The sequence below is a fragment of the Rhinopithecus roxellana genome, chromosome 10, assembly GCF_007565055.1.
Source record: "Rhinopithecus roxellana isolate Shanxi Qingling chromosome 10, ASM756505v1, whole genome shotgun sequence".
Lineage (NCBI taxonomy): Eukaryota > Metazoa > Chordata > Mammalia > Primates > Cercopithecidae > Rhinopithecus > Rhinopithecus roxellana.
Genome location: NC_044558.1, coordinates 121,585,704 through 121,613,121, shown reverse-complemented (window position 1 = coordinate 121,613,121; position 27,418 = coordinate 121,585,704). Strand labels below are relative to the sequence as shown.

At 41.9% G+C, this 27,418-nt stretch overlaps 1 protein-coding gene across 1 annotated transcript; it reads right to left on the bottom strand.

Moving 5' to 3' along the window:
* Positions 1-12,021: 12,021 nt before the first annotated feature.
* Positions 12,022-25,167, bottom strand: LOC115899890 (leishmanolysin-like peptidase). Its single transcript, XM_030938347.1, has 3 exons — positions 25,081-25,167; positions 14,229-14,439; positions 12,022-12,195 (listed from the first exon to the last, which is right to left on the bottom strand). The coding sequence occupies exons 1-3, from the start codon at positions 25,135-25,137 to the stop codon at positions 12,095-12,097; spliced, it is 369 nt and encodes a 122-aa protein (XP_030794207.1). The 5' UTR covers positions 25,138-25,167; the 3' UTR covers positions 12,022-12,094.
* Between the last annotated feature and the right edge of the window lie 2,251 nt (positions 25,168-27,418).

Genomic DNA, 27,418 nt, shown 5'->3' with positions numbered 1-27,418 from the left:
GGTAAAAATCCAAGTAGCCCACTTTAAAAACTGGAAGATTTTTGTTCTTGGGTAATGATTATCAATAATTCCCACAAAATCAGCAAGACCAATCTGCCATGCACCAGAATTGATAAAGGCTTACCTAACCTGTTCCTTGTTTAAAGGAACAATGATTTTATCTGGGTCACTTCTACGCAATTTTACTACTCGTAATCTTGCCTGACCAATTAATATAGCCATTTGATCTAAGTACAATGTAGAAGTCTTAATTGTACTGTAAGGAAGGAATGACCACTCCACAAGATCTGTATTTTGAACAATGATGCCTGCTGGAGAATGTACAGTAGCAAAAATCAAAAGTTGGAGTGGGGCTAAGTGATCTATTCTATTTACTTGTGCTGACCGAATTTTTTCTTCGACTAATTCAATTTCTTTAGTAGTCTCTGGAGTTAATGTTCTTTTACTATTCAATTGTGGATCTCCTCTCAAGATAGAGAACAAATTTGACATGGCATAAGTAGGGATGCTACAGTTGGCCAAATCCAATTAATATCTCCTAGAAATTTTTGGAAGTCATTTAATGTTTTTAATATGTCTTTTCTTATTTTGATTTTTTTGTGGTTTAATTTTCCTTTTCTCTATCTGCACTCCCAAATAATGAAAAGGAGTGGAGGTCTGAATCTTATCATATACTACTGTCAGTCCTGCATTTGCACCCTCTGTCTGCAGAAATGTGTAACAGTCAATTAATTTGTCTCTCGTTTCTGCAGCACACAAAATATCATCAACATAATGAACGATATAACAGTCTGAAAACTTGTCTCTAACTGGCTGAAGAGCTTGAGCTACAAAAGTCTGACAAATAGCTGGGCTCTTAAGCATTCCCTGAGGCAACACTTTCCACTGAAACCTGGTGGCTGGTTCTTTATCATTTATGGCCGGTATAGTTAAAGCAAATTTTTCAAAATCCTTTTTTGCCAGAGGAATGGTAAAAAAGCAATCCTTCAGATCAATTATAATTAAAGGCCAATCTTTGGGGATCATGGCCGGAGAGGGCAGCCCGGGTTGGAGAGCCCCCATGGGTTGAATTACCGTGTTAACGGCTCTTAAGTCAGTCAGCATGCGCCATCTGCCAGACTTTTTCTGAATTACAAACACTGGAGAATTCTAAAGAGAGAAAGGGGGTGAAGCATGTCCTTTTTAAAATAGTTAACTATTTCATGTAGCGTCCCCAACTTTTCCTTAGGAAGCGGCCACTGTTTGACCCAGACAGGACGCTGCAGGGTGAGTCTGAATTGCTCCCTTGCCGTAGTGAACTGCAGGTTGGGCAATACTGAGTGCCGGGAGCCGAGTAGCAGCGAGTCTAGTCTCAGGCTCCCTCCTCCAGCACTCACTCACTGAGGAGGAGGTGACCATCGTGGTTTTAGCCCCAAAGGCCCCGATGGTTCTGGAATTTTTCTTTTTAGTTTTAGTGTTTCAGGATATATTACCTCCTATAATTGATTGTAGTCCACATTTTGCGTTGACCGAGTCGTTACAGAGTCTGCTACATATTTACAATGTGACCTTTCCGTTCCTTTCTTGAACTCTGTCCCTGCCTCTTCTTCACAATCCATCACACAGCTTTCAGGGCATCAGAAACTGAAACGCTATCTTCTCCTGTTTGAAACGGTTCTAAAGTTGCTTTAATAATGGCCTAATCATTCCACGCTGTAAGTGGAATGATTTTACCTTCCCTACTTGCTTGTTTTAATTCTTTGCCAGTTTTTTCCCAATCTTTTAGATCTAAAGTTCCCTGTTCTGGAAACCAAGGGCAGAATTGTTCTATTGTTTGAAATAGAGTAATTAGATTTTCTGTAGAAGCTTTAACTCTCCCTCTTCTTAAGAGAATTTTAATGAAGCTGAGATAAGAGGCATATTTACTTTCAGTTTCTCCCATTGTTACCCTGGGTTCCTCCGAGCGCACGAGCTTACCGCAAGGCTGACCGTGGACGTACACTCGGAAATCTCTCATCGGCTGTCCTCAACGCTCAGGTTCTTAGCGTACCTTCACCCTAGAGAAAGACACCTGTGCTGGGCGGCAGATGAAGGGGTGGCCTGCCCCTGCACACCTGTGGGTATATCTCGTCAGGTGGGACACGAGACTGAGAAAAGAAATAAGACACAGAGACAAAGTATAGAGAAACAACAGTGGGCCCAGGAGACCGGCACTCAGCATACCAAGGACCTGCACCAGCACCAGTCTCTGAGTTCCCTCAGTTTTTATTATTATTTTCAGTATCTCAACAAGAGGAATGCAGTAGGAGAGCAGGGTGATAATAAGGAGAAGGTCAGCAAGAAAACATGTGAGCAAAAGAATCTGTGTCATAATTAAGTTCAAGGGGAGGTACTATGCCTGGATGTGCACGTAGGCCAGATTTATGTTTCTTTCTGCCCAAACATCTCAGTGGAGTAAAGAATAACAAAGCAGCATTGCTGCCAACATGTCTCGCCTCCCGCCATAGGGTGGTTTTTCTCCTATCTCAGAACTGAACAAATGTGCAATTGGGTTTTATACCGAGACATTCAGTTCCCAGGGGCAGGCAGGAGACAGTGGCTTTCCTGTATCTCAACTGCAAGAGGCCTTCCTCTTTTACTAACCCACCTCGGCACAGACCCTTTACGGGTGCTGGGCTGGGGGACGGTCAGGTCTTTCTCATCCCACAGGGCCATATTTCAGACTATCACATGGGGAGAAAGCTTGGACAATACCCGGCTTTCCAGGGCAGAGGTCCCCGTGTCTTTCTGCAGTGCATTGTGCCCCTGGTTTATTGAGACTAGAGAATGGCGATGACTTTTACCAAGCATACTGCTTGTAAACATTTTGTTAACAAGGCATGTGTTGACAGCCCTAGATCCCTTAAACCTTGATTCCATACAACACGTTTTTGTGAACTCAAAGTTGGGGCAAAGTGGCTGGGGCAAAGTTACAGATTAACAGCATCTCAGGGCAAGGCAATTGTTCAGGGTACAGGTTAAAATGAAATTTCTTATGTCTTCCCTTTCTACACAGACACAGTAACAGTCTGATCTTTCTTCTCCCTTCAACACCCATTGTATCTAGGAAGTAACTAACTTGCTTTTGATTTTATGGGCTCATAGGCAGAAGGGACTTGCCTTGTCTCAGATGAGAATTTGGACTGTGGATTATGAGTTAATGCTGAGATGAGTTAAGACTTTGGGAGACTATTGAGAAGGCATGATTGGTTTTGAAATGTGAGGACATGAGATTTGGGAGGGGCCGGGGTGGAATGATATGGTTTGGCTCTGTCCCTGGGGCCACCCAAGAAGTAGTACCTTGCCTGCTGCCTAGGCAGAGCTGATTTATCAAGGCAGGGGAACTGCAAGAGAGAGCGAGTAATTCACGCAGAAGCAGCTGTGCGGGAGACCGGAGTTTTATTATTACTCAAATCAGACTCCCTGAGCATTGGAGGAGCAGAGTTTTTAAGGATAACTTGCTGGGTGCGGAGAGCCAGTGACTGGGAGTGAGAACTGGTCAGGGATGAGATCCCAGGGAGTCAGAGCTGTCTTCCCGCGCGGAGTCAGTTCCAGGGTCGGGGTCACGCGATCAGACCAGCCAGGTTATCGATCCGGGTGGTGCCAGCTGATCCATCAGGTTCAGGGTCTGCAAAATATCTCGAGCACTGATCTTAGGAGCCGTGTAGGGAGGGTCAGAATCGTGCAGCCTCCAGCTGCATGGCTCCTAAACCAGAATTTCGAATCTTGTGACTAATGTTCATCCTACAAAGGCAGTCTAGTCCTCAGATGAGAAGGAGGTCTGCTTTGGTAAAGGGCTGTTATCGTCTTTGTTTCAAACTATAAACGAAGTTTCCCCCCAGGTTAGTTCAGCCTACGCCCAGGAATGAACAAGGACAGCTTGGAGGTTAGAAGCAAGATGGAGTCGGTTAAGTTAAATCTCCTTCACTGTCTCAGTCATCATTTTGAAAAGGTGGTTTCATCTCCACCCAAATCTCATCTTGAATTCCCACATTTTGCAGGAGGGACCCAGTGGGGGTAACTGAATCAGGGGGGCGGGTGTTTCCTGTGCTGTTCCTGTGATAGTGAATAAGTCTCATAAGATCCGATGGTTTTAAAAAGGGGAGTTTCCCTACACAAGCTCTCTGCTCGTCTGCTTCCCTGTGAAACGTGCCTTTCACCTCCTGCCATGATGGTGAGACCTCCCCAGCAACATAGACATGTAAAGTCCATTAAACCTCTTGCTCTTGTAAATTACCCAGTCTTGGGTGTCTTTGTCAGGAGCATGAAAAGACTCATACAGCAGGCAAGCTGTGCTGAAGAAGCAATTCCTCTATTCTTTGTGTTCTTTGTGGCAACCTCACATTGTTTGTATCTTCAGTCAAAGACACCCAAACCGCCACTGTCTACACACTTACGAACACTCACGAGTGTGAACACATAGCAGCCCTCTTCTCATCCGCCTGTACACTCTTGAAATGTCACTAGGAGACACCTAATGGGGGGGAAAGCCAGATGTTCAGATATTGTGATTTGAGTATTTTCGAATAAGGCAATGTCAGAAAGTTGTTGAGTCACTAATGTCTCTACTGAAATTCAAAAAATTGAGTGGCATTGAGCATTAAAATGATTTTGTATCTAAGACATAACATCTATAGGAATCAAAATATTTCCATAATATAAAATGGAAAAAGTATTGACTATCGGAATATTTGGACAAATATTTGAATCACATATTTGGACCCATCTCCCTATTTTATTTTGAACATTTAAAAAAATGAACTTCTAATGGCATCCCAACAAAGGTAATTTAAATAAACCCCTCCATTTCTGCATATCTACTGGTGAGGTTGTCAACAAAAGACTAATTCATGTAGTAATGCCCCCTATAATAAACTATATTCTATGAACATATCCAAAAATAGTATAAACAAAGTCATATATGAGATATAGCTTTATCTTCAGTATGCTGGGCAAATAATATTGTATTTATCTGAAGTAATTTATTGTGTATAGTTTCAGCCACTTATATGCAGTCTGTACAACTTTAAAAGCACAACGTATTATTAGAAAATCCCCACAAAGAACTCAGTCCAACAATTAAGTCATGCAAGTGATGCTGGATCAGTTTCACAAAGTGCTTGGCTCCAAATCGCAGGCAGAACGGCTGTAAATGCACGTGAGGAAGGGACCTCCTGGGATATTCTCTTGTGCTACATTCAGGTTATGAGAAGGAATCACACTCCAGGATGACACCCACAGTCTATTTGATGCCACTGTGTCAAGTGTGGTGCTTGAATGTGCCAGGATGATCATGCAATGAACTTTCTGGCCCACAGCATAGACCAAATCGTCTATGAATTGCTTTAGTCCGCTCTCCTTCCTGCTTAACTAGACCTGTCCCCATTCTTTAAGTAGGACAATTTTACTCGCCTTTAAGTAGAAATTGAATTATATTTCGTAATAAACATCTTGTCTTCCCCAAATAGAGTCCATGACTGTGTGCTCCTCATCCAGGTTAAAAACGGTATTTGTTTTAGAGACAGGATCTTGCTCTGTCATCCACGCTGGAATGCAGTGATGTGATCTCGGTTCACTGCAGCCTCTAACTCCCCAGCTCAAGTGGTACTCCAACCTCAGCCTCCCAAGGGGCTGGGACTACAGATGTGCTCTACCATACCTGACTAATGTTTTATTTTTATTTTCTGTAGAGACACAGTCTCCCTATGTTGTCCACGCTGGTCTCAAATTCCTGGGCTCAAGCGATCCTTCCACCTCGGCCTCCCAAACTGCTGGGATTACAGGCACGAGCCACCATGCACAGCCCTCATCCAGGTTTTTCAAAAACTGATAGTGTTGGCTGGGCGCGGTGACTCACACCTGTGATCCCAGCACTTTGGGAGGCCAAGGTGGGTGGATCACGAGGTCAGGAGATTGAGACCACCCTGGTTAACACAGTGAAACCCCGTCTCTACTAAAAATACAAAAAATTAGCAGGCACCTGTGGTCCCAGCTACTTGGGAGGCTGAGGCAGGAGAATGGCATGAACCCGGGAGGCGGAGCCTGAAGGGAGCCGAGATTGCCCCACTGCACTCCAGCCTGGGAGACAGAGCAAGACTCCATCTCAAAAAAACAAAACAAAACAAAAACAAACAAAAACTGATCATGTTAAATAAAGACAGGATGCAAATTAGTTTCCATTTTTATTAAAGTTGTCTTTTTCTAAGGAACATATTACACTTAAAGTTCAATACCATAAATATTCTTAAATCTTCTATTTTAGTTTTTAAAAATGTAAACACAAAAGAAAACAACCACTCCCTCCCCATCCCCGACCTAATATATATTAAAAAAATATTCTTCCTCTCAGGTAAGTTCTTTTCTTCAGAATGAGTAACACAGACTTCATTAAAATCTTGTTAGTCCTCCTGGGCTGCAAGGACATGGCAGGAATGACGAGTGTCCACTGTGACTGAGGCCCATCTCCTCCTGCCACGACCACTCATGTGCCCTGAGAGACAGGCTCCTCTCTGTCCATTTAGCGTCCAAGGACATGGACAGTGGTAAGGCACCGAGCACAGACACTGTGACGAACACAGCACGCAGGATGGCGTGTGCTCCTGGAGGTAGACCACAGCCAGCACAGACAGCAATTCTGGATGAGTGTTAGTCACAGGGTATAGGGCTGGAAGGATTCTGAGAGATCTCTTAGTCTTTCACAGATGTCCTCAGTCAGTAAGTCTTCTAATGTTAGAGGGGACACTGATAAAACTTTATGGAATACTTTGATATATTTATTTATTTATCTTCCTAAAACTAAACCTCATAAAATGAAGTTTCAACTTCAAATAGCGATAAACCTTAAGCCTAGATAGGCTAAAAACTAACTGCAAGCATAATTCATAACATTTATAGAATGTCTATTTGGTCTCAAGAAAAATAAGTATCCTATAGGAAAAATGTAAGGGTTACTGGTTTTAAGAAATAAAAGGATGTTTTTCAGGAGAATACTGGAAGGATCTATATTAGGACGACCTACCTGTTTGCCAGTTTCTTTAAAGCTGTCAGCTCAAGCCTACTGACATGGCTTTTGCTTCCTTCCTGTAAATTTTGTTCCTGAAAACCTGAGACAAATTCACTTGATATTTTTGACAACTGGGACCTTAAAATGATCAAAATGAGCCTAAGTCTGAACTGAAAACCAAAGTAGTCAGTTTTTATAAGTACTTGACCCTTTTTGAATCAGAAAGTGACTCCAGTCTACTGTCCCCAAATTGCTGCTCCCTGTTCCTTCCCTGCATCCCTCACTTCCACTACAGCTGCAGCCAGCCCAGTCTGTCCCTCTTACAGAGACATGGCTTTGTCTTTGCTAATATGAAGGTATAACCTGCCACAGGATACCAACGTGTGGGCCATTTCAAATTCTCCACTTTGCAGCTGAATTTTAAACCAATAATGTTGCAATGACATCTCGGATTCTGAAAGTCTGCTTCACTGTCATCTTTTTTTTCCCCAAGAAAGAGTCTCCCTCTGTCATCCAGGCTGTACACTGCAGTGGTGTGATCAAGCTCACTGTAACCTCAAACTCCTGACCTAGTGACCCGCCCGCCTCGGCCTCCCAAAGTGTTGGGATTACAGGCATGAGTCACCGCACCCGCCACTATCATATTCGAAGTGACTAAAATGTGCCTCTTAAAATCTCTGACAGGTTCAGTGTCCTTCCAAGTCTTGCTGGATACACTATGCAGAATCAATGATCAGTAATCATATTCAAGCCTTACTGAAGAGGACAGGAGATATCAACACAGTTACCCTGAGGAACTCAAGACTTTATCCATACTTTATCTAGACACCGTAGTTTATCCAGTTTCACATTTGTCCAGAGAACACACTGGGATACCAGGTTTCCAAGCTTAATAAATATATATACAAAAAAGTCATCTATAATATTTTCTTCAGAAAGCCATTAGTGCAAATATAATTATATCAATAAAAAATAAAGCAAAAATATATTTCAAGTATAAAAAGCACCATGCTCAGAAACAACACTACCTAAATGGTGCCACTACACAACAGTCAAAATATAGTCAAACCTATCACTGTGACTCTCAAATATATGATTAATTCATTGTATTTTTGGTAAAATTCTTTATACAGCTCTTTGCAGGATGATTCGTAATCATAATAAGTATATGCTTAGATTATTGTAAGTTTCTTTAAAAATAGACTCTTTGCTTTTCTTTGATTTTGCACAATTTAAAGTGTGTACAACATATGCAGAAAATGAGCACTGGCCCGCAGACCATTATGCAGGTTGAGCATCACTTATTGAAATGCTTGGGACCAGAAGTGTTTCAGATTTCAGACTTTTTTTGGAATTTGGATATTTACAGATACCTAATGAGGTATCTGGGGCATGGGACCCAAGTCTAAACGTGAAATTCATGTTTCATACATACCTACACACACTGCCTGAAGGTAATTTTATACAATATTTTTACTAGTTTGTGCATGAAACAAAGTTTGTGTTAAGTACTTATATGTGGAATTTTCCACTTGTGGTATCAGGTCAGCATTCAGAAAGTTTCAGATTTTGGAGCAATTTGAATTCCGGATTTTTGGATTATGAATGCTCAACCTGTATTAGCATCTTTTCAGTTAAGTTGACTATGTTTGAGATTCCCACCTTTTCACAATGACACATACCTCCCATATAAAACCGCATGCAAATATATACTTTAAATTTATGCATTTGAAAAAAAGCAACTTTCCTCTATGCTGGGGTTGCTGTTGGCTCTAATGCCAAATAATCAGAATTAATTCTTAGTAATTATGCTGCTTTGCTCACTTAGCACAATTTCTTCAGTGGAGTACTGAACAGCTACATGCTGAATGGACGAAAAGGAGGGAAGGACGAGAAAAGGAGGAGTAGAAGGAGTCTGCCCGAGGGTTGTGGTTACAATACCATGGAGGAATAGGAGGAGTCTGTCCAAGGTTGTGGTTACAATACCATGGAGGAAGAGAAGCAGTCTGTCCAAGGGTTGTGGTTACAATACCATGGAGGAATAGGAGTCTGTCCAAGGGCTGTGGTTACAATGCCATGGAGGAATAGAAGGAGTCTGTCTGAGGGTTGTGTTTACAATGCCATGGAGGAATAGCAGTCTGTCCGAGGGTTGTGGTTACAACGCCATGGAGGAATAGAAGGAGTCTGTCCGAGTGTTGTGTTTACAGTGTCATGGAGGAATAAGAGGAGTCTGTCCGAGATTGTAGTTACAATGCCATGGAGGAACAGGAGGAGTCTGTCCAAGGGTTGTGTTTACAATGCCATGGAGGAATAGAAGGAGTCTGTCCGAGTGTTGTGTTTACAATGTCATGGAGGAATAAGAGGAGTCTGTCCAAGGTTGTGGTTACAATGCCACGGAGGAACAAGAGGAGTCTGTCTGAGAGTTGTGGTTACAATGCCATGGAGGAACAGGAGTCTGTCTGAGGGTTGTGTTTACAACATCATGGAGGAATAGGAGTCTGTCAGAGGGCTGTGGTTACAATGCCATGAAGGAATAGAAGGAGTCTGTCTGAGGTTTGTGTTTACAATGCCATGAAGGAATAGAAGGAGTCCGTCCGAGGGTTGTGGTTACAACGCATGGAGGAATACAAGTCTGTCCAAGGGTTGTGTTTACAATGCCATGGAGGGATAAGAGGATTCTGTCCGAGGGTTGTGTTTACAATGCCATGGAGGAATAGGAGTCTGTCCGAGGGTTGTGGTTACAATGCCATGGAGGAACAGAAGGAGTCTGTCTGAGGGTTGTGTTTACAATGCCATGGAGGAATAGAAGGAGTCTGTCCGAGGGTTGTGGCTACAATGTCATGGAGGAATAGAAGGAGTCTGTCTGAGGGTTGTGATTATAATGACATGGAGGAATAGGAGTCTGTCCAAAGGCTGTCGTTACAACGCCATGGAGGAATAGGAGGAGTCTGTCCGAGGGTTGTAATTACAACGCCATGGAGGAATAGGAGTCTGTCCGAGGGTTGTGATTACAATGCCATGGAGGAATAGGAGGAGTCTGTCCGAGGATTGTGATTACAACACCATGGAGGAATAGGAGGAGTCTGTCCGAGGGTTGTGATTACAATGCTGCAGGACTTCATTAGCTTGAGAGAAACAATGGGCATCGCCTATCATTCATGAATATATATATTTTTCTTTTCATGTTCTTGTTAAACCTCATCTGAACATTAAGAAATTTCAAATAGGAATTACTAAATGGGACTGGTAAGCTCTATTACCAGTGTAAAATTACTTCTGGTGACTGGAATCTATGTTACCAGTAATAGGAGGAGTGTCAAATGCAGGAGGTAAAGGATATTTAAAGCAAAGGCAATCTTCCAGCTTCTGTGGACTGAGTCTTACTTAAAGTGGTACAGTGGACGCTACTGGATAGTCTCTACACCAAACTTGTACCTTGCTGTTAGTATACAATTCAGACTATCTCGTTTTAACTTGCATTTTCCTTCTTATACATAAAACCATTTTCAGAAGTTAGAAATTCTTCTGCAATAATTTCTTAAACCACTTTAAAAAATTGCATACCTGTCTTTGCCAGAATTTCTTATCTTCATCGGTCACAAAGGAATAGTTCTGTTTTTGTTGGATCACAACTGTCTTAAGTATTATCAAAAAAATACAATTATGTTTTTTTCTGTTTGCATGTCTTCCATGTTTTTACAGGGCAGAGTATTTTACTCTCTCTGTTTCCACATTTTTTCATGTCATTATTAAACTCATGAAGAATACAACCGGAAGCTGAGCTCTGAAGAGGGATGAATAGATGGCTACCAGCACACTGACAGCAGTTCTGCCATAAACTGCCACACAGCTGGCAAAAAGGGCAAACACAGTTAAATCATAAGATTTAATGAAACATTTTTAAAAAATTCTTTAGAATAAACAATGGGAACAGTGAATTAAGTTTACTATATACAGCCATTAATTTTTTTATTTTATTATTTTATTATTGTATTGTATTGTATTGTATTGTATTTTTATTTATTTATTTATTTATTTTGAGATGGAGTCTTGCTCTGTCGCCCGGGCTGGAGTGGAATGCAATTTTTTTTTTAAAAGATACAGGGTCTCACTCTATTGCTCAGGCTGGAATACAATGGTGCAATCATAGCTCATTGCAGCCTCAAACTCCTGGGCTCAAGCGATCCTCCTGCCTCAGCCTCCCAAGTAGCTGGAACTACAGGCATGCACCACCATGCCCGGCTGCCATTAAATTTAAAATAGGTATAATAATGACATGTAGAAATCCCAATTCAATTATTTTCTATAAATCAAATGACAATTTATACTTTTGAGGACAAGATCTCCAATTCTAATCTTGCAATAATTAGCTGTTGTTTAAGTTACTGCAGTATATGGATGATGAACTTTCCCACTGTTATATGTTAATAAAAATGTTGAGGTATGTAATCACTCTGAAAATTCCACCCATTATCCTTTTTTCAAAGGAAAACTTTAGGAAGATTACAAATCCTGAAAAATGAAGAGACTTGGTGACTTGCAGTTCCTTTTCCTTCTCCAAGATGAGGTGGTTGGGTTGCTGATGAAGGTAGCTGGGTTGCTGATGAAGGTGGCTGGGTTGCTGATCAAGGTAGCTGGGTTGCTGATGAATGTGGTTGGGTTGCTGATGAATGTGGTTGGGTTGCTGATGAAGGTGGCTGGGTTGCTGATGAAGGTGGCTGGGTTGCTGATGAATGTGGTTGGGTTGCTGATGAAGGTGGCTGGGTTGCTGATGAAGGTGGCTGGGTTGCTGATGAACGTGGTTGGGTTGCTGATGAATGTGGTTGGGTTGCTGATGAAGGTGGCTGGGTTGCTGATGAAGGTGGCTGGGTTGCTGATGAAGGTGGCTGGGTTGCTGATGAGGACAGGCAGCTGTGAAGTTCTGCTTTAAGGTCTGATGGTCGTCAACTCTTCCAAGTCAAAGCCAGGAATGCCACTTCTGCCATCTGCATAGGCTGGCACTCGCTCAAACTTTGTGCTTTGTTCACATGAACATAACATAAAAGGATATCTTGAAGATCCACTTTTCCATTCCTAATGCCATACACACAGAAGAAATCCAGCCAGTAGAGGAAACAGATTGCCTAGCAGAAGCCAGAGGGTGACCACCAGGCTTGAGGAACAGGAGCAAAGATCTAGAGTTGAAAACAAAAAGCTGACTTTCTATAAACATTTTTGGGATAAATCATACTGATTAAATATTGACAGATGAATAGCAGTGATTATTAAAAGGTAAACAAGGACCACCTTGAGAGCTAAATCAAGAGTGAAACCCAGGTATAAAAAAGTTTTTGTTTCTTTTTTAATGGAGGAAAAATATATATGGAGAAAGAAATGATGTGTCCAGTATGCCAAGGGTAACAAACGGTATCCAAAAAAAATTGCCTTGGGGTAGTAACCCAGCAAAGCTAAAGATAATACACAGGAAAGTAAATTAATATCTTGGTTATTCTGAGATGGGGTGAAGAACTTTCTTCTTTTATTTTTTCTTTGTGCCTTCTAAGTAGGCTGACCATATAATTTATCAACCGAAACTAGCACATTTTTTGAATGCAAGGGAGAGGACTATTAATAATGACAACAGACAGACGGACTGCGAGCATGCAAGGGAGAGGGCTATTAACGACGACAGACAGACGGACTGCAAGGATGCAAGAGGACTCTTAATAATGACAACAGGCAGACGGACCGCGAACATGCAAGGGAGAGGACTCTTAATAGTGACAACAGGCAGACGGACTGCGAGGATGCAAGGGAGAGGACTCTTAATAATGACAACAGGCATATGGATGGTCTCAGCCAGACCAGGACATGTGGTCCCGTGTTTCTAAATATCTACCTATCCATTCATATCACCAATCAATCTGACTTGTTTTGAAACAGCAGAAGAGTCTACAGATTTGGGACACTAGAGGTATATTTTAATTCAGCCATGATGTGTCCCCATAGGTAAAAACAGTTCTCATAATGGAAACATTTTTATAGCAGTAGGGAGATGAGGCCAACCTGACCTTATTTTAGGATGAGTTGTCCTTTTAAATATTTTAAACAAAAAAAATGAGCTTTTATTTATTTATTCATTTTGAGATAAAGTCTCATTCTATTGCCCAGGCTGGAGTGCAGTGGTGTGATCTTGGCTCCGCCTCCTGGGTTCAAGTGATTCTTCTACCTCAGCCTCCCAAGTAGCTGGGACTACAGGCGCCCAACACTATGCCTGGCTAATTTTTTGTATTTTTTTTTTAGTAGAGATGGGGTTTCATCGTGTTAGCCAGTATGGTGTCAACCTCGTGATCCGCCTACCTCAGCTTCCCAAAGTGCTGGGATTACAGGCGTGAGCCACCGTGCCCGGCCAACACTGCATAAGATTTTTATTGTTCATAATCTGAAATGTCAAACTGCCATAAAAATCTCATAGGTCATTTAAATCACAACTTTAATTGTGAATTCATGAATCCTGCTTTTATACTCTCAGCAATGCATTCTCAGCCTCAGTTGGAACACCGTCAATTTCAAGGGGAATGCATTCTTCTCAAGGGTGTCTTCTGCATTCACCTCCTGCTTCTAAAGGGTTTAATTGGCATCTGTCTCCTCACAGCTTCAATCTCTTGGTGCCAGTTCCATTCTCTGGAATCTCAGAACGAGCACATGGCCCTATTCCTCAGTGAACCCCCGGTCTTTGCCAGCCCTGTCTTTTTGTCTCATTTTACATGTGTGTTATTTGTGCCTCCTTGCATTTTTCTCCTCTTTGTGGGTATGCCAATTCCTTTTTTGAGTATCTTTTCCAGATCTTTCCCTCACTTTCACTTCAGCTGATTATGATACGACTAAAATATATTTAATCACTTTTTGTATTTAATGAGCAGCATTTTGTTTACCCTTAATTTCCAAATGAATGGATACAACGTTCACTTTTTGTGGTCTTTGATGAATAATTTTGTGCAACTCAGAGGTTCTTCACCAGAAAGCCTTGCTCTTACTCACAAGTGTCAAGTTGACCTATCTTAGATTTCTAATAATGGTGGGAAGGAGGATTTTCCCATAAAAAATGCAATCAGAAGGGAAGAAACTCAACTTGTTTTAGAGCTTCCATGAAGGGATGCCAACATTTTATAAGAGAAGTTTGCCCCTTTACTTTTCCTTCTTTGTTCCAACCATAGAGAGCACTCACCCAGTGGCAGAGCTCGGGTCAAGTTAGTAGCTGGAGGATCTGTTTCTGGAGGACAGAGCTCACAGAAGTCCCAACACGATGGGCAGAGCAGGTTTCCATCATGAATCCAGCCATTCATCTGGATACTGATGGGGAGGACCTGCCCAGCCCGACTACACAAATATGAAGTATCTTGGACCCAAACTTTCAGACCTTGAGGAGAACAAGAAACCTTCAAACAGGAAAAAATATATAAAAATAATAAATATCAGGTCAGTAAGATTCTAAGAGATTTCTCCTTCAACTACAGGAAAATACATTAAAATTTACAAAAAACATTGGCAATAAAGCACAATTTACAGTGTGGGCATATCTTTAACCTCATATAAAGAGTTAAGTTGGCCAGGCGCGGTGGCTCACACATGCAATCCCACACTTTGGGAGGTTGATGCAAGCAGATCATGAGGTCAAGAGATCGAGACCATCCTGGCCAACATGGTGAAACCCTGTCTCTACTAAAAATACAAAAATTAGCTGGGTGTGGTGGCGGGCACCTGTAGTCTCAGCTACTCAGGAGGCTTAGGCAGGAGAATCACTTGATCCTGGGAGGCAGACATTGCAGTGAGCTGAGATCGCGCCACTGCACTCCAGCCTGGCAACAGAGTAAGACTCCTTCTCAAAAAAAAAAGAGGGTTAAGTTATTAAGGTCCTAAAATAATTACACTCTGTGTGGCAGGAGTTCTTAAACTTTGAATCTAGCACCTTTTAAAGAATCTGATGGAAGCTATGGACACTTTTCCAAAAAATTACAAGGGGGCACACACACAGAGTTTTTACACACACAGAGTTTTTTTTTTTGAGACAGGTCTCACTCTGTTGCCCAGGCTGGAATACAGTGGTGATTTTGGCTCACTGCAGCTTTGACTACCTCGGGCTCAGGTGATCCCCCACCTCAGCCTCCTGAGTAGCTGGGACCACAGGCATGTGCCACTATGCCGGGCTGATTTTTGTATTTTCTTGTAGAAATGGGGTTTGGGTTTTGTCATGTTGCCCAGGCTGGTCTCAAACTCCTAGACTCGAGTTATCCATCCACCCTGGCCTCCCAAAGTGCTGGGATTTCAGGCATGAGTGACTGCACCCAGCCAAAAATTTAACTATTTAAAAAAAACCCTCAAAGTTGTTTTCTACAAAGACTTCACATTCAATTATGCTACTTCCCTTTAAATATTTCTGAAACTTCTCTCTTGGAAGTATCTTCAAAGTCAGTGCCTGCTTCTGAACCTGTCTGATGGTAGCAAATTTTTACATGACAAGTAGATACAATTTTTGGAAATAGCCCAAAGTTGCCCAGAAACATGTCCAGTAAAAGTAGTTGACTAAACTGGTTAATACAAGGTGTGACACAAAATTACTAAGATTGATTTCCTTAGGTGACAAACTACTTCTAAAGATAATTTCAAAAGAAAAGTTCAAGCTGGGCACAGTGGCTCAAGCCTGTAATCCCAGCACTTTGGGAGGCCGAGACGGGCGGATCACGAGGTCAGAAGATCGAGACCATCCTGGCTAACACGGTGAAACCCCGTCTCTACTAAAAAATACAAAAATACTAGCCGGGCGAGGTGGCGGCGCCTGTAGTCCTAGCTACTCGGGTGGCTGAGGCAGGAGAATGGCGTAAACCCAGGAGGCGGAGCTTGCAGTGAGCTGAGATCCGGCCACTGCACTCCAGCCTGGGTGACAGAGCGAGACTCCGTCTCAAAAAAAAAAAAAAAAAGAAGAGTTCAAAAGTATATTTGAAGTCATTTTGAAATAATTCTATCATCAGTTAAGTTGAAATATATCACTCTTTTGAAAATTTGTTTTCCACAAAAACAAACAATGAAGTGTGACCTCTTCTATAAGTCTGTCTTTCAGTGATTCACATCAAGTAAGCATCAACACAGCTACAGTGCAACGTCATTATTCTTTAAAGTGAGACTCGGTTGAGCACTGTGCTTGGTGCTGAAAAGGATACTAAAAGAGTACATGATACAGTGCCTGCCCTCTAGCAGTTTCAATTGAGGAAAGATGAGTAGGATACAATTTTTTTTTTCAGCTGGGCCCCGTGGTTCATGCCTGTAATCCCAGCACTGTGGGACACCAAGGTAGGCGGATCACCTGAGGTCAGGAGTGTGAGACCAGCCTGGCCAACCTGGTGAAACCCCATCTCTACTAAAAACACAAAAATTAGCCAGGTCTAATGGTGGGCGCCTGTAGTCCCAGCTACTCGAGTGGCTGAGGCATAAAATCACTTGAACACAGGAGGCAAAGCTGAGATCCCATCACTGCACTCCAGCCTCGGTGACAGAGTGAGACTCCGTCTCAAAAATAATAATAATAATAAAAATAATAATTTTTAATAAAATACTAACAGTATTTTGAAATTAGAAGAAAAAGCAAAAACTGAACAGTACCAGACTATTTTATGATCAAGAGTCAATAAATGGTAGAAACAAGAACAAATATTAGAAAGTTTCATGGAAGAAAGCATTTGTATCCTGAGGATGTACCCAGGATTTGGATCATGGATCACCGTAGGGCAGATATTACAGGCTGGGAAGCAGAATGCACATGGCTTAGAGATGAGAATTATATGAGAGTGTTGATAGGACAAGAGGAAAACTCCCTTGCTGAAGTTGAAGTATTCTCATTGTGGAATTCTGGGAATTAAGTGTGGGCAGGAGGGTAGATGTACAAGTAGTAGCAGACATAATAGACTCAGGAAAGCTGAGTCAAAATCCAGCAGCAGGAAGAGCCAGGAAGAAACTGATTTGCAGAACACAAAGAAGGCTCAGGACTGCCACACCAGCACCCGGTAACAAGAAGTAAGAGCTACAATGAAAAGGATTAGATAAAAGTCTATTTCAGAAACAGACCCCAGCATTCCTCCTCCTCACCTGGACCACTGTTTGTTCTGAACCCAGCTGATATAGTTTGGATATTTGTCCACTCCAATCTTCTGCTGAGATGTGATTCCCAGTGTTGGAGGTGGGGACTAGTGGGAGGTGTTAGCGTCATGGGGATGGATCCCTCATGAATAGCTTGGTGCCCTCCCCATGGGAATAAATTCCCTGGAGATCTGCTTGTTCAAGAGATCGGGACCTCCCTCCTCTCTCGTTCCCTCTCTATGTGATATGCCTGCTCCCATTTTGCATTCTGCCATGATTGTAGGCTTCCTGAAACATCACCAGAAGCCCATGCCAGCTCTAGGCTTCTTGTATTCTGCAGAACCATAGAGATTTATTTTTTGGAAAGGATAAAACAGAGTTTCTCTGTTCTGGGGGAAACTAAGTACAAGTGAGAGCTGGGCTGCCATCACGAAAATAAGGACTCTTAAGTTTACAGGTTAAATATTGAGACTACTTAGCATTTGAAATTGACTTACTTCCTTGAACTCTCACAGCATATAAACTTCAGGCAGGAGACTGGTAGTTTCTGACAAATCTGACCAGTCAAAAGGGAAACCCCTCAAGACACAGATATTAAACGTTTTGGAAGGAAGGAGCCCTATAGTGAAGCCCACAGTCAGCAAGCCCTGTGTGTGCTCAGAGCTTCCAAACTGGCTGCCAGCCACTTCTCTTTTCTGTTTTCTTTTTTTTTTTCCTGTGTAGCTGGGATTACAGGCGCCCACCACCACACCAGGCTAATTTTTGTGTTTTCAGTAGAGGAGGGGTTTCACCATGTTGGCCAGGCTGCTTTCAAACTCCTGACCTCAGGTGATCCGCCCGTCTCGGCCTCCCAAAGTGCTGGGATTACAGGCGTGAGCCACTGTGACAGGCCCCAGTCACTTCTTGAATATGAACAGGCTGTTAATGATCACCAAAAATAGAATCAACCCATTAAATTTTGGAATACTGGGGCTTGTGGCAGGTGGGGATGTGGTATGCGAAGCTAAAATTAAGAATTTACCAGGTTCCAGAGAAGAAAGAAGGACGATTCTGGCAATCAAAACTCAGAATGACATTTAGACTTAGCATACAAAGGAAAAATGCTCTCACAATTCTGATGGAAAATAATTTTCTTTCTTTTTTTTTCCTGCATCCAATCATTCATTAGGAAAATAATTTTCAAAAAGAAAGCTACACCCACCCAAGCTATTGAAGGATGGCAGAACACACCACTCCAAAATATGCTATTTTGGCACAAAGGTTTCCAGCTAAAGGGACTTAAACACAGCAGACCTAACAACACTGTCCTGACCTCCCCCTTTCCTCCTGAAAGCAGGACATAAAACTCGCACATGAATAAGGTCCTTCCTTTTCCAGAAAAGAAACCTTCTTATCACCAATACAGGGAGTCAAAGCCAGAGAATTTGGTACAAACAGACCTTCTTAAAATAATTCTTAGTTTTCTTTAGCCTCCCCCTACATTTTACTTTTCCATAACTGTCTCCCTTTGTTCAATGTAGTATAAAAGTATATAGGTTTTACCACTTCTTTGAGTTTTCATTTACTCACGCGGGCTCCTGTGTCATGTAAAACTTAGATTAAATAAATGTGTATGTTTTCCTCCTGTTCATCGGGCTTATGTCTACTTCATTCTCAGGCCTAGCTGAAGACCCTGAGGGCAGAGGTGAAGCAGGTGAAGTCCCACCTTCCCACGCTATCAGCAGGTGTCACAGTAGAACAGTGATGCTTTCAGACATGCAAGTCTCAACGCTGTTCTCTGTCACATACTCCTCAAATCTCCACTAGAAGATATGTTCCATTAAAATTAAAAAGAAATCCAAAAAAGAATATGACACAAAATCCACGAAGTAGGAGATCCAATATGAGAGAGACAGAGGGACCAGAGAACTTCCAGGATGACACTAAAGTGAGATCCCAGAGGGACCTCCAGGATGACCCTGATGTGAGATCCCAGAGGGACCTCCAGGATGACCCTGACTCGAGATCCCAAGACGCCAGCTGTGCTGCCAACATAGGATTACATCGTCGAGACGAGCACAGGCCAGAAATGCTCAGAAGAGATTTCCCCAGATAAAATGGATCGAACACCTCAGGCATCTGCTTGTACTGAAAGATGAGCCCACCTGGGAGAACAGCTTAGAGTTAAATTAGTGCTAAATACAAAGAAAACTGATTTCATGAAAAAACAAGATATTAAATCCAGAGAAAATGAAATACTGGGGAGAACAGGGAAGTAATCATTGCATGCTACCAGGTGCCACGTTTGCAGTCATGGTAACGTAAACAGTGAATACACATTGATCCATAATCATCACTGGGGGAAGGGGAAACAAGAAGTATATGATGGGGAAATAGGAAGTGAACACAGCAAGAGGAGGAGGTGAACCAATTAAATTCTTATTTTCTAAAGTCAACAGCTAACATCTGAAATTCAAACCTCATGAAAGAATAATATAAGCTTTTTAAAAATAAAAAAGCAGGCCAGGTGCAGTGGCTCACGCCTGTAATCCCAGCACTTTGGGAGGCCGGAGCAAGTGGATCACTTGAGGTCAGGATTTCGAGACCAGCCTGGCCAACATGGTGAAACCCTGTCTCTACTAAAAATAAAAAAACTAGCTAGGCATGGTGGCAGGTGCCTATAATCCCAGCTACTTGGGAGCTGAGGCAGGAGAATCACTTGAACCTGGGAAGCGGAGGTTGTAGTGAGCCAAGGGATTCTGCCACCTGCATTTCAGCCTGGGCAACAGAGCAAGACTCCATCTCAAAAAAAGTAATAATAATAAAAAAAAATAAGAAAGCAAATAGTAAGTCTCCCCTGACTCCTCCACCCCCAACAAAACAACAACTAAGAATTGAAAGTGAAGACTCTGGGAAGAAGTAATAAATGTTAGGGAAGTAATAACAGAAGCTCTAGTTTTTTGTGTGTTTTGTTTGTTTGTTTGTTTGTTTGTTTGTTTTTGAGATGTAGTCTCACTCCATTGCCCAGGCTGGAGTGCAGTGTTGCAATCTCGGCTCACTGCAACCTCCGTCTCCCAGGTTCAAGAGATTCTCATGCCTTGGCTGCCTGAATAGCTGGGATTACAGGCATGCGGCCACCACGCCTGGCTAATTTTTGTATTTTTAGTAGAGAGAGGGTTTCATCATGTTGCCCAGGCTGGTCTAGAACTGCCGAACTCAAGTGTTAACCTCAGCTGGACCCAAAGGGCTGGGATTACAAGCATGAGTCACAGTGCCTGGCCTGAGGCTGTAGTTTTTTGGAAGCAGACAACATATTAGTTTCAAACTACTTGCATGCATAAGTTTGATCAAAACTAAAATTTAAAAAGGATCAATGTGGTCATGGAAGTAAGATGAGAGGAGGGAAATTCGTTAGGAAACTGTGAAGTGACAATGGCTTGAACTATGAAGGTAAAACTAAAATAAAATAGATATAAGAGATTTCAATAGGGGAGTAATCTAAAGACTTAGTCTGTATTGATCCGTCCTTACAGAACAGAGAGTAGAAAACAATCATTCTGGTTTCTAATCAGAGAGACTGGGACCAGTGCTGGAAGCAACACAGCTGAAATGCAGAGTTGTTGAGAGAGGGCTCATAAACTGGATTTTGGATGATCTGAATTCAGAGTGATCAAACTGCAACCAAATGTACTTGTGACATCCACAGTCAGTTCAGACATGGGGCTAGAATGATATAAGATGATACTAAGAATGGCTCTTTAATACACATCACAGAACAGTATGTGTAACTTGATACTATTGGTGTAAAAAATGAAACAAAAATATAAATTTGTGCCTGCACAGAGTTTATCTTTAGAAGGATACAAGAAACTGGTAATGTTAATTCCCTCTGAAGGGAGAAATGAGTGACTGAAAGACAGGGCTGGGAAAAAGGCTTTTCCTGTACATTCTTTTGCATCTTTTGAATTTTTCACCATGTGAATTGCTGACTCATTTAATAAATATATAAATTACTTAAAAATTTATATTAAAAGGTGCCGTCAGCACAAACGGTGATGTGGTAAGGCCCAGGACCTCAGTTTCATTGGGAAAAACGTGCTAAGAACACAAAAGGTTGACAAGAAAACACGCACCTCAAGGTGTCTTTTGTACAGAGGTAACACAGTCCCCTTTGAACTTGCACCTGAAGCATTTCATCCCACTTTTTATTTCACTTATTCTTATTTATGTTCGTCTCAGCAATTATTTAGCCACAGACAGCCAATCTGTAACTTACAACAAAGCCCATTTCAACAACTCATCATCTTATGGACGCATATCCTACAGGTGTCAAAGCCCAAGAACATAAAACACCCGGAGTGAACCTAATGTGAATATGGACTTTGGATGATGATCTGGGTTCATCGATTGCACCAAAAATACCTCTGTGGTACAGGATGCTGACGGTGTGGGAGGCCACGTGTGTGTGGAGCAGGGGAATTTGGAAACTCTCTGTACCTTCTGCTCAAATTTGCTGTGAACCTAAAATTGTTCTAAAAAATAAAGTCTATTAATAATAATAAAAAAGAAACCTCAAAATAACACCAAAAAACCCTCAATAACAACTAAAACCTAGTTTGGTAGTTCCTAGAAAAGCTGAACATAGAATTGCCATATGATACAGCAATTCTACGCCCGAGAAGACTGAAAACAGGGACTCAGACAGATACGCGGAAGCCAGTGTTCACTGCAGCAAGATCCCAACAGCCAAGAGGTGGATGCAAACGACCTAAGTGTCCCTCAACTGATTCAAAACGTGACAGATCCATACAATGGAGTGTTATTCAGACATATAAAGGAAAACAGTTCTGATACATGCCACAGTATGGATGCGTCCTGACAACACCATGCTAAGTAAAAGAAGTCAAGTGCAAGAAGACAAATACTGTATGATTCTACTTATAAGGACTACCTAGATTAGGCAAATCTACAGAGAGAGAACGGAGAATAGAGGCTGTCAGGGCTGGGGGAGGAAGGAGGAACAGGGAGGGATTGCTGAGTGAGTACAGAGTTTCAGTTTTTGGGATCATGAAAACCTGTGAGACACAGAGTGGTGATGTGCACGACAACGTGAATGTATTTAGTGCCATTTAACTGTACAAGTAAAAACAGTTATAGTGGAAATTTTTGTGTTACATCTATTTTGCCACAATTTTAAGAAAACAAAGCTCAGCAATCCCTCCCTTTCTCCTTTCCCCTTCCTCAAAAGCAATTACGTGTAAAGCCGTTAAGTGAGGCAAGGTAGGTGATCTGTATGGAGGGGCAGAGGCAGGCATGTGACTGGGAGGTCACGCAGAGTTGGCCGGGTGAGGAGGGTGATGGGAGTGGGAGAAAGTGGACAGGATGTGGATAGATCAAATGAGTAAACATACTGAGATTACAGGAGCTGGATTTCTCACTGTTGGTGAAGGAAGTACAAATATGAAAAGGTGGAAAACTAAAATAAATCCTTTGGTGTCAGACAAGTTCTCACACCAATGGAATCAAACCAACCTTACTGATGCAAACTCATGGTTACACACACACAGTCACAGGAGAGTGTCCTGATACATATACATATATTTCCTGCCTTACTAAGAGGGCCTGATGAACTGGTATTCCCAGTTCCCAACTGCTATTATCAATGACAATGAACAGTGTAATCAGCACCCAGATCTTAGTCTCTAAACACCACACTCCACTGAAAGTAACTGGAGGTCTTTAGAGAAATGGTTAATTCCACGTCAGGGGCAGACAAAGAACAAAGTGAGCTTAGAATATCTTGTGACAGAAAGAAAAGAAATATTCGGCCAAGCATGGTGGCTCATGCTTGTAATCCCAGCACTTTGGGAGACCAAGACGGGAGGATCAGTTTAGGCCAGGAGTTTGAGATCAGCCTGGCCAATTTTTGTACTAAAAATACAAAACTTAGCTGGGTGTGGCGGTGCATGCCTGTGATCCCAGCTGTGTAGGAGGCTGAGGCACAAGAATCTCTGGAACCCGGGAGGCGGAGCTTGCAGTGAGCCGAGATCACACCACTGCACTCCAGCCTGGGTGACAGAGTGAGACCCTGTCTCAAAAGAGAAAAAAATAAAAAAAAAAGTTAATTTTCCATAAATCGTATGGCATGTGAAATATATCTTGACAGAGCTATTACCAGGTGAGGCAAAGTGGCTCATGTCTGTAGTCCCAGCACTTTGGGAGGCTGAGGCAGGTGGATCACATGAACCCAGGAGTTCAAGGCCAGCCTGAGTAGTATGGCAAAAACCTGTCTCTACAAAAACTAAGAAAAATCAGCTGGGTGTGGTGGTCTGTGCCTGTAGTCCCAGCTTCTTAGGTGGCTGAGGTGCAAGAATCGCCTGAGCCTGAGAGTTTGTGGCTGCAGTGAGCCATGATCGCGCCATCGTCTCCAGCCTGGGCGACTGAGCAAAACCCTGTCTCAAACAAACAAACAAACCAAAAAAAAAAGCAGTTACCAAAAAAAACCAAAAAGTTATTTTGATAAGTAACTTTAATGATAAGAGTTAAATTTCCAGTTACAAAAGTCCGTTTAGTTCTTGCAGCTGAAATGGCCCGGGAATGCCTTATTGTTCATTTCTCAGGCTTATGCTCTCCTCCCTGACACCCATTTGTAGGGTGCAGAATATTCATAACGTTGGATGCTCCTAAGTCACAGAATGGCTACATCTTTGTAAGTTCTGAATAAGGTGATGTAGTCATGTAATATCAGATGTGCAAATAAGATAATTAAGGAAACAGTAGGCGAGGCATGGAGGCCCCCGTCTATAATCCCAGCACTTTGGGAGGCCAAGGCAAGAGGATTGCTTGGGCCGGGCGCGGTGGCTCACGCCTGCAATCCCAGCACTCTGGAAGGCCAAGGCGGGTGGATCACGAGGTCAGGAGATCGAGACCATCCTGGCTAACACAGTGAAACCCCGTCTCTACTAAAAATACAGAAAAATAGCCAAGCGTGGTGGCGGGTGCCTGTAGTCCCAGCTACTCGGGAGGCTGAGGCAGGAGAATGGCATGAACCCAGGACGTGCAGCTTGCGGTGAGCCGAGATCGCACCACTGCACTCTGGGCGACAGAGTGAGACTCCGTCTCAAAAAAAAAAAAAAAAAAAAGAGGATTGCTTGGGCCCTGAAGTTCTAATCTAGCCCAAGCAACATAGTGAGACCTCTTCTCTACAAAAAATCAAAAACGTAGTCAGGTGTGTTGTGCACACCTGTAGTCCCAGCTGCTCAGGAGGCTGAGGTAGGGAGGTCGCTTGGGCACAGGAGGTGGAGGATACAGTGAGCCATGACTGCACCAGCACTCCAGCCTAGCTGACAGAGCAAGACCCTGTCTCAAAAAAGAGAAAAAGAAAAAAAAATTGTAGTTTGCTCTTTTTGGATTTCTAATTACAAAGGAAAAAACACTCTATTATTAATCAGCAACTGATATATTAATTCTTTTTTCTTTATTTTTTTAGAGACAGGTTCTCACTTTGTTGCCTAGTATGGTCTCGAATTCTGGGCTCAAGCGATCCTCCTGGCTCAGCTTCCCAAAGCGCTAGGATTACAGGCGTGAGCCACCACGTCCAGCCTGATTTACTAATTCTTATAACCCATGCAGTCCTCAGACCTTTTGAAATAAAATTGTACATTTTTTCCATTACAAAGTAATATTTGCTCAAGAACAAAAGTACATATTTGCCATTACTTCCTCAGAATTTATGCCCAGAAGTAACATTACAGAGATTATATACATATTTTTAAGAGGCAATTTTTCTAAAGAAATGACAATATTTTCATAAAACATAAGCATCTAAACTAATATTTACATAAACAAGATAAAGTAGTGATCAGTAAATTAATTACATAAAAATGTGAAAATATAATTTAAAATATACAACCATAAAAGGGATAAAATCACACAATATTTGGCATAACTAAAAACAAACATAAGCTTACCTGATAACATCCGCTCCCCCAGTCTGGGTAACTCAGCTTCCTCTCACACTTTTCCATAACAAATGCTGATTTCTGAATTAGACAAACTGAATGAGGTCCATACTTTACAGCGCCATAGTTCTTAAAAATTCTGAGGCAAAGAAGAAAAATCTCCTTAAAAATTGACTTCTGGCTCAAAGAACAAGAAACTGAAGTATTCCATTTTTATGATTAAAAATTGCTTTAAAAATCAAACATGTTTCATGGAAATTTTAAATTTTAAAAATTAGGATAGACAGGATTCCAAACTCACACTAGGTTCTTAATGATTAACAGGAGAAAACTACTGTATCAGACACAAGGGAATAAAACTGGGCCCAAAGTTTTCTAGGTTAAATATATAGAACTAGCACTAAGAATCACTAGACCACGAGACACCAAGATAAGAACCATCTTCACTGGTGGTCTAAATAGGAGGCACCTCCAAATGACCCATGATAGTATGAGGCCAAGTGATTTCTATAATGCAGACTTTTGGGCGGTGTTGCAACTTTTGAAAACTTTCTTATATCTTCAACTTGTGGCACCTCCTGGAAGTCCAAAAATATTAGGTTGGTGCAGAAATAACTGCGGTTTTTGCATTTCTTTAATAGCAAAACCAGAACTACTCCTGCAGCAACCTAGTAAGACGCTGATCTAATCTCACATTAAGCACAAACCTGGAGAGGACAGGGTGGAATGAAAGGCCTCTAAATACCTAATGCACAAAGGGACAAAGCTCTTAAACCCAAGCAATAATTTCCTCTCTAGACTCTTCACAATACGTTTTATTTTGGGACGTAGAGAGTTCAATTAGCCCATTTTGAAATATTATAAAGATAAGTGTTTTACGTCAGTTTTGATAAATCTTAACACATAAGCTAAGAAAAAATGCAAATTAGAATCAAACAGAACTCTTTACTTCTTTTGAGTATCAGAGTCTTTGAAAAGTATAGTGATCAGTGTCTAAAATGGGGTTCCGGGCTGGACGTGGTGGCTCAAGTCTATAATTTTAACACTTTGGGAGGCTAAGGAGGGAGGACTACCTGAGGCCAGGAATTTGAGGCCAGTCTGGGTAACACAGCAAGCCTCGTGCATGCCTGTGGTCCTGGCTCTGGGGAGTCTGAGGCAGGAGAATCACTTGAGCCCAGGAGATACAGGTTACAGTGAGCTATGATGGTGCCACTGCACTCCAACTTGGGTGACAGAGTGAGACTTCATCTCTAAAAAATAATAATAATAATAAAACAGAATTCAGCAAAGTATAACCCTCAGGCCAAATCCTAGCACATTCATTCATTTACATATTGTCTGTAACTGCTTTCAGACTGTAACAGCAGAGCTGAAGAGCTGAATCAGGAAGCCAGAGACTTGAGGACCCACAAAGCCTCAAATATTTATAATTTTGCCCGTTACAAAAAAAGTTTGCCAACTCCAACTCTAAAACAATAACGTGATAGTATATCTCTGGCAAATGCATAACCGACAGATCCGTGCATTTCTTTTGCTTTAATACGGAACTGCTGAGTAGTTACAAGTTGTTAGGATATTTATTTATTTATTTATTTAGTCTGTATTTTTATGTGAGATGGGGTCTTACTGTGTTTCTCAGGCTGGAGTGCAGTGGCATGATCTCGGCTCACTGCAACCTCCACCTCCTGGGCTACTCAAGCAGTCCTCCGGCCTCGTCCTCCTGCATAGCTGGGACCACAGGTGTGCACCATCACACCTGGTTAATTTTTTGTATTTTTGATACAGACAGGGTTTCACTATGTTGCTCAGCTGGCCTCAAACTCCTGAGCTCAAGCAATTCACCTGCCTTGGCCTCCCAAAGTGCTGCAGTTACAGGCACGAGCCACTGTGCCTGGGCAGGACATTTATTAAATAGATGAGTGATCGGGAAAAATGACTGCAGGAATCCAGTTACATCTGCCAAGTTTAAGAGTAAAAGGTAAGAATACAAAAAATTAGAATTTAAATGCCTTAGTCTGTAATAAAATATGGAATGGGGTAGGGGTTTGGAGACTAGGTTAAAACTTCTGATGAACACAGAGAGAAAAACTACGTACTGCCCTTTCTTACATCAGATGTGAGAACATTTCTGTTTACAAAGGTAATTAGTATGAGCAGTAACTTATTGCAGAATATCCAATTGTTTATTCCTTTGATAGCTTATTTATTTATATGTGTTAGGAGGAAACAAATAATACAGTTAATATATCTTACTGGCCATGAGACAAGAACATTGTTTTGATATCTGAAGAGTGACATGTTGCTTCTAACTTACATAAAATGCACATTCCCCATGGCAGGGAAAAGC

Excerpts from the sequence above, each read along its gene's own strand:
- LOC115899890 (XM_030938347.1), bottom strand. The coding sequence starts at position 25,137 with ATGGAAAAGTGTGAGAGGAAGCTGAGTTACCCAGACTGGGGGAGCGGA. Across the intron at positions 14,440-25,080 it reads GGGGGAGCGGATGTTATCAG|GTTTCTTGTTCTCCTCAAGG; the intron begins GTAAGCTTATGT and ends TCCTGTTTGAAG. Across the intron at positions 12,196-14,228 it reads GACCCGAGCTCTGCCACTGG|ATCTTTGCTCCTGTTCCTCA; the intron begins GTGAGTGCTCTC and ends TTTCAACTCTAG.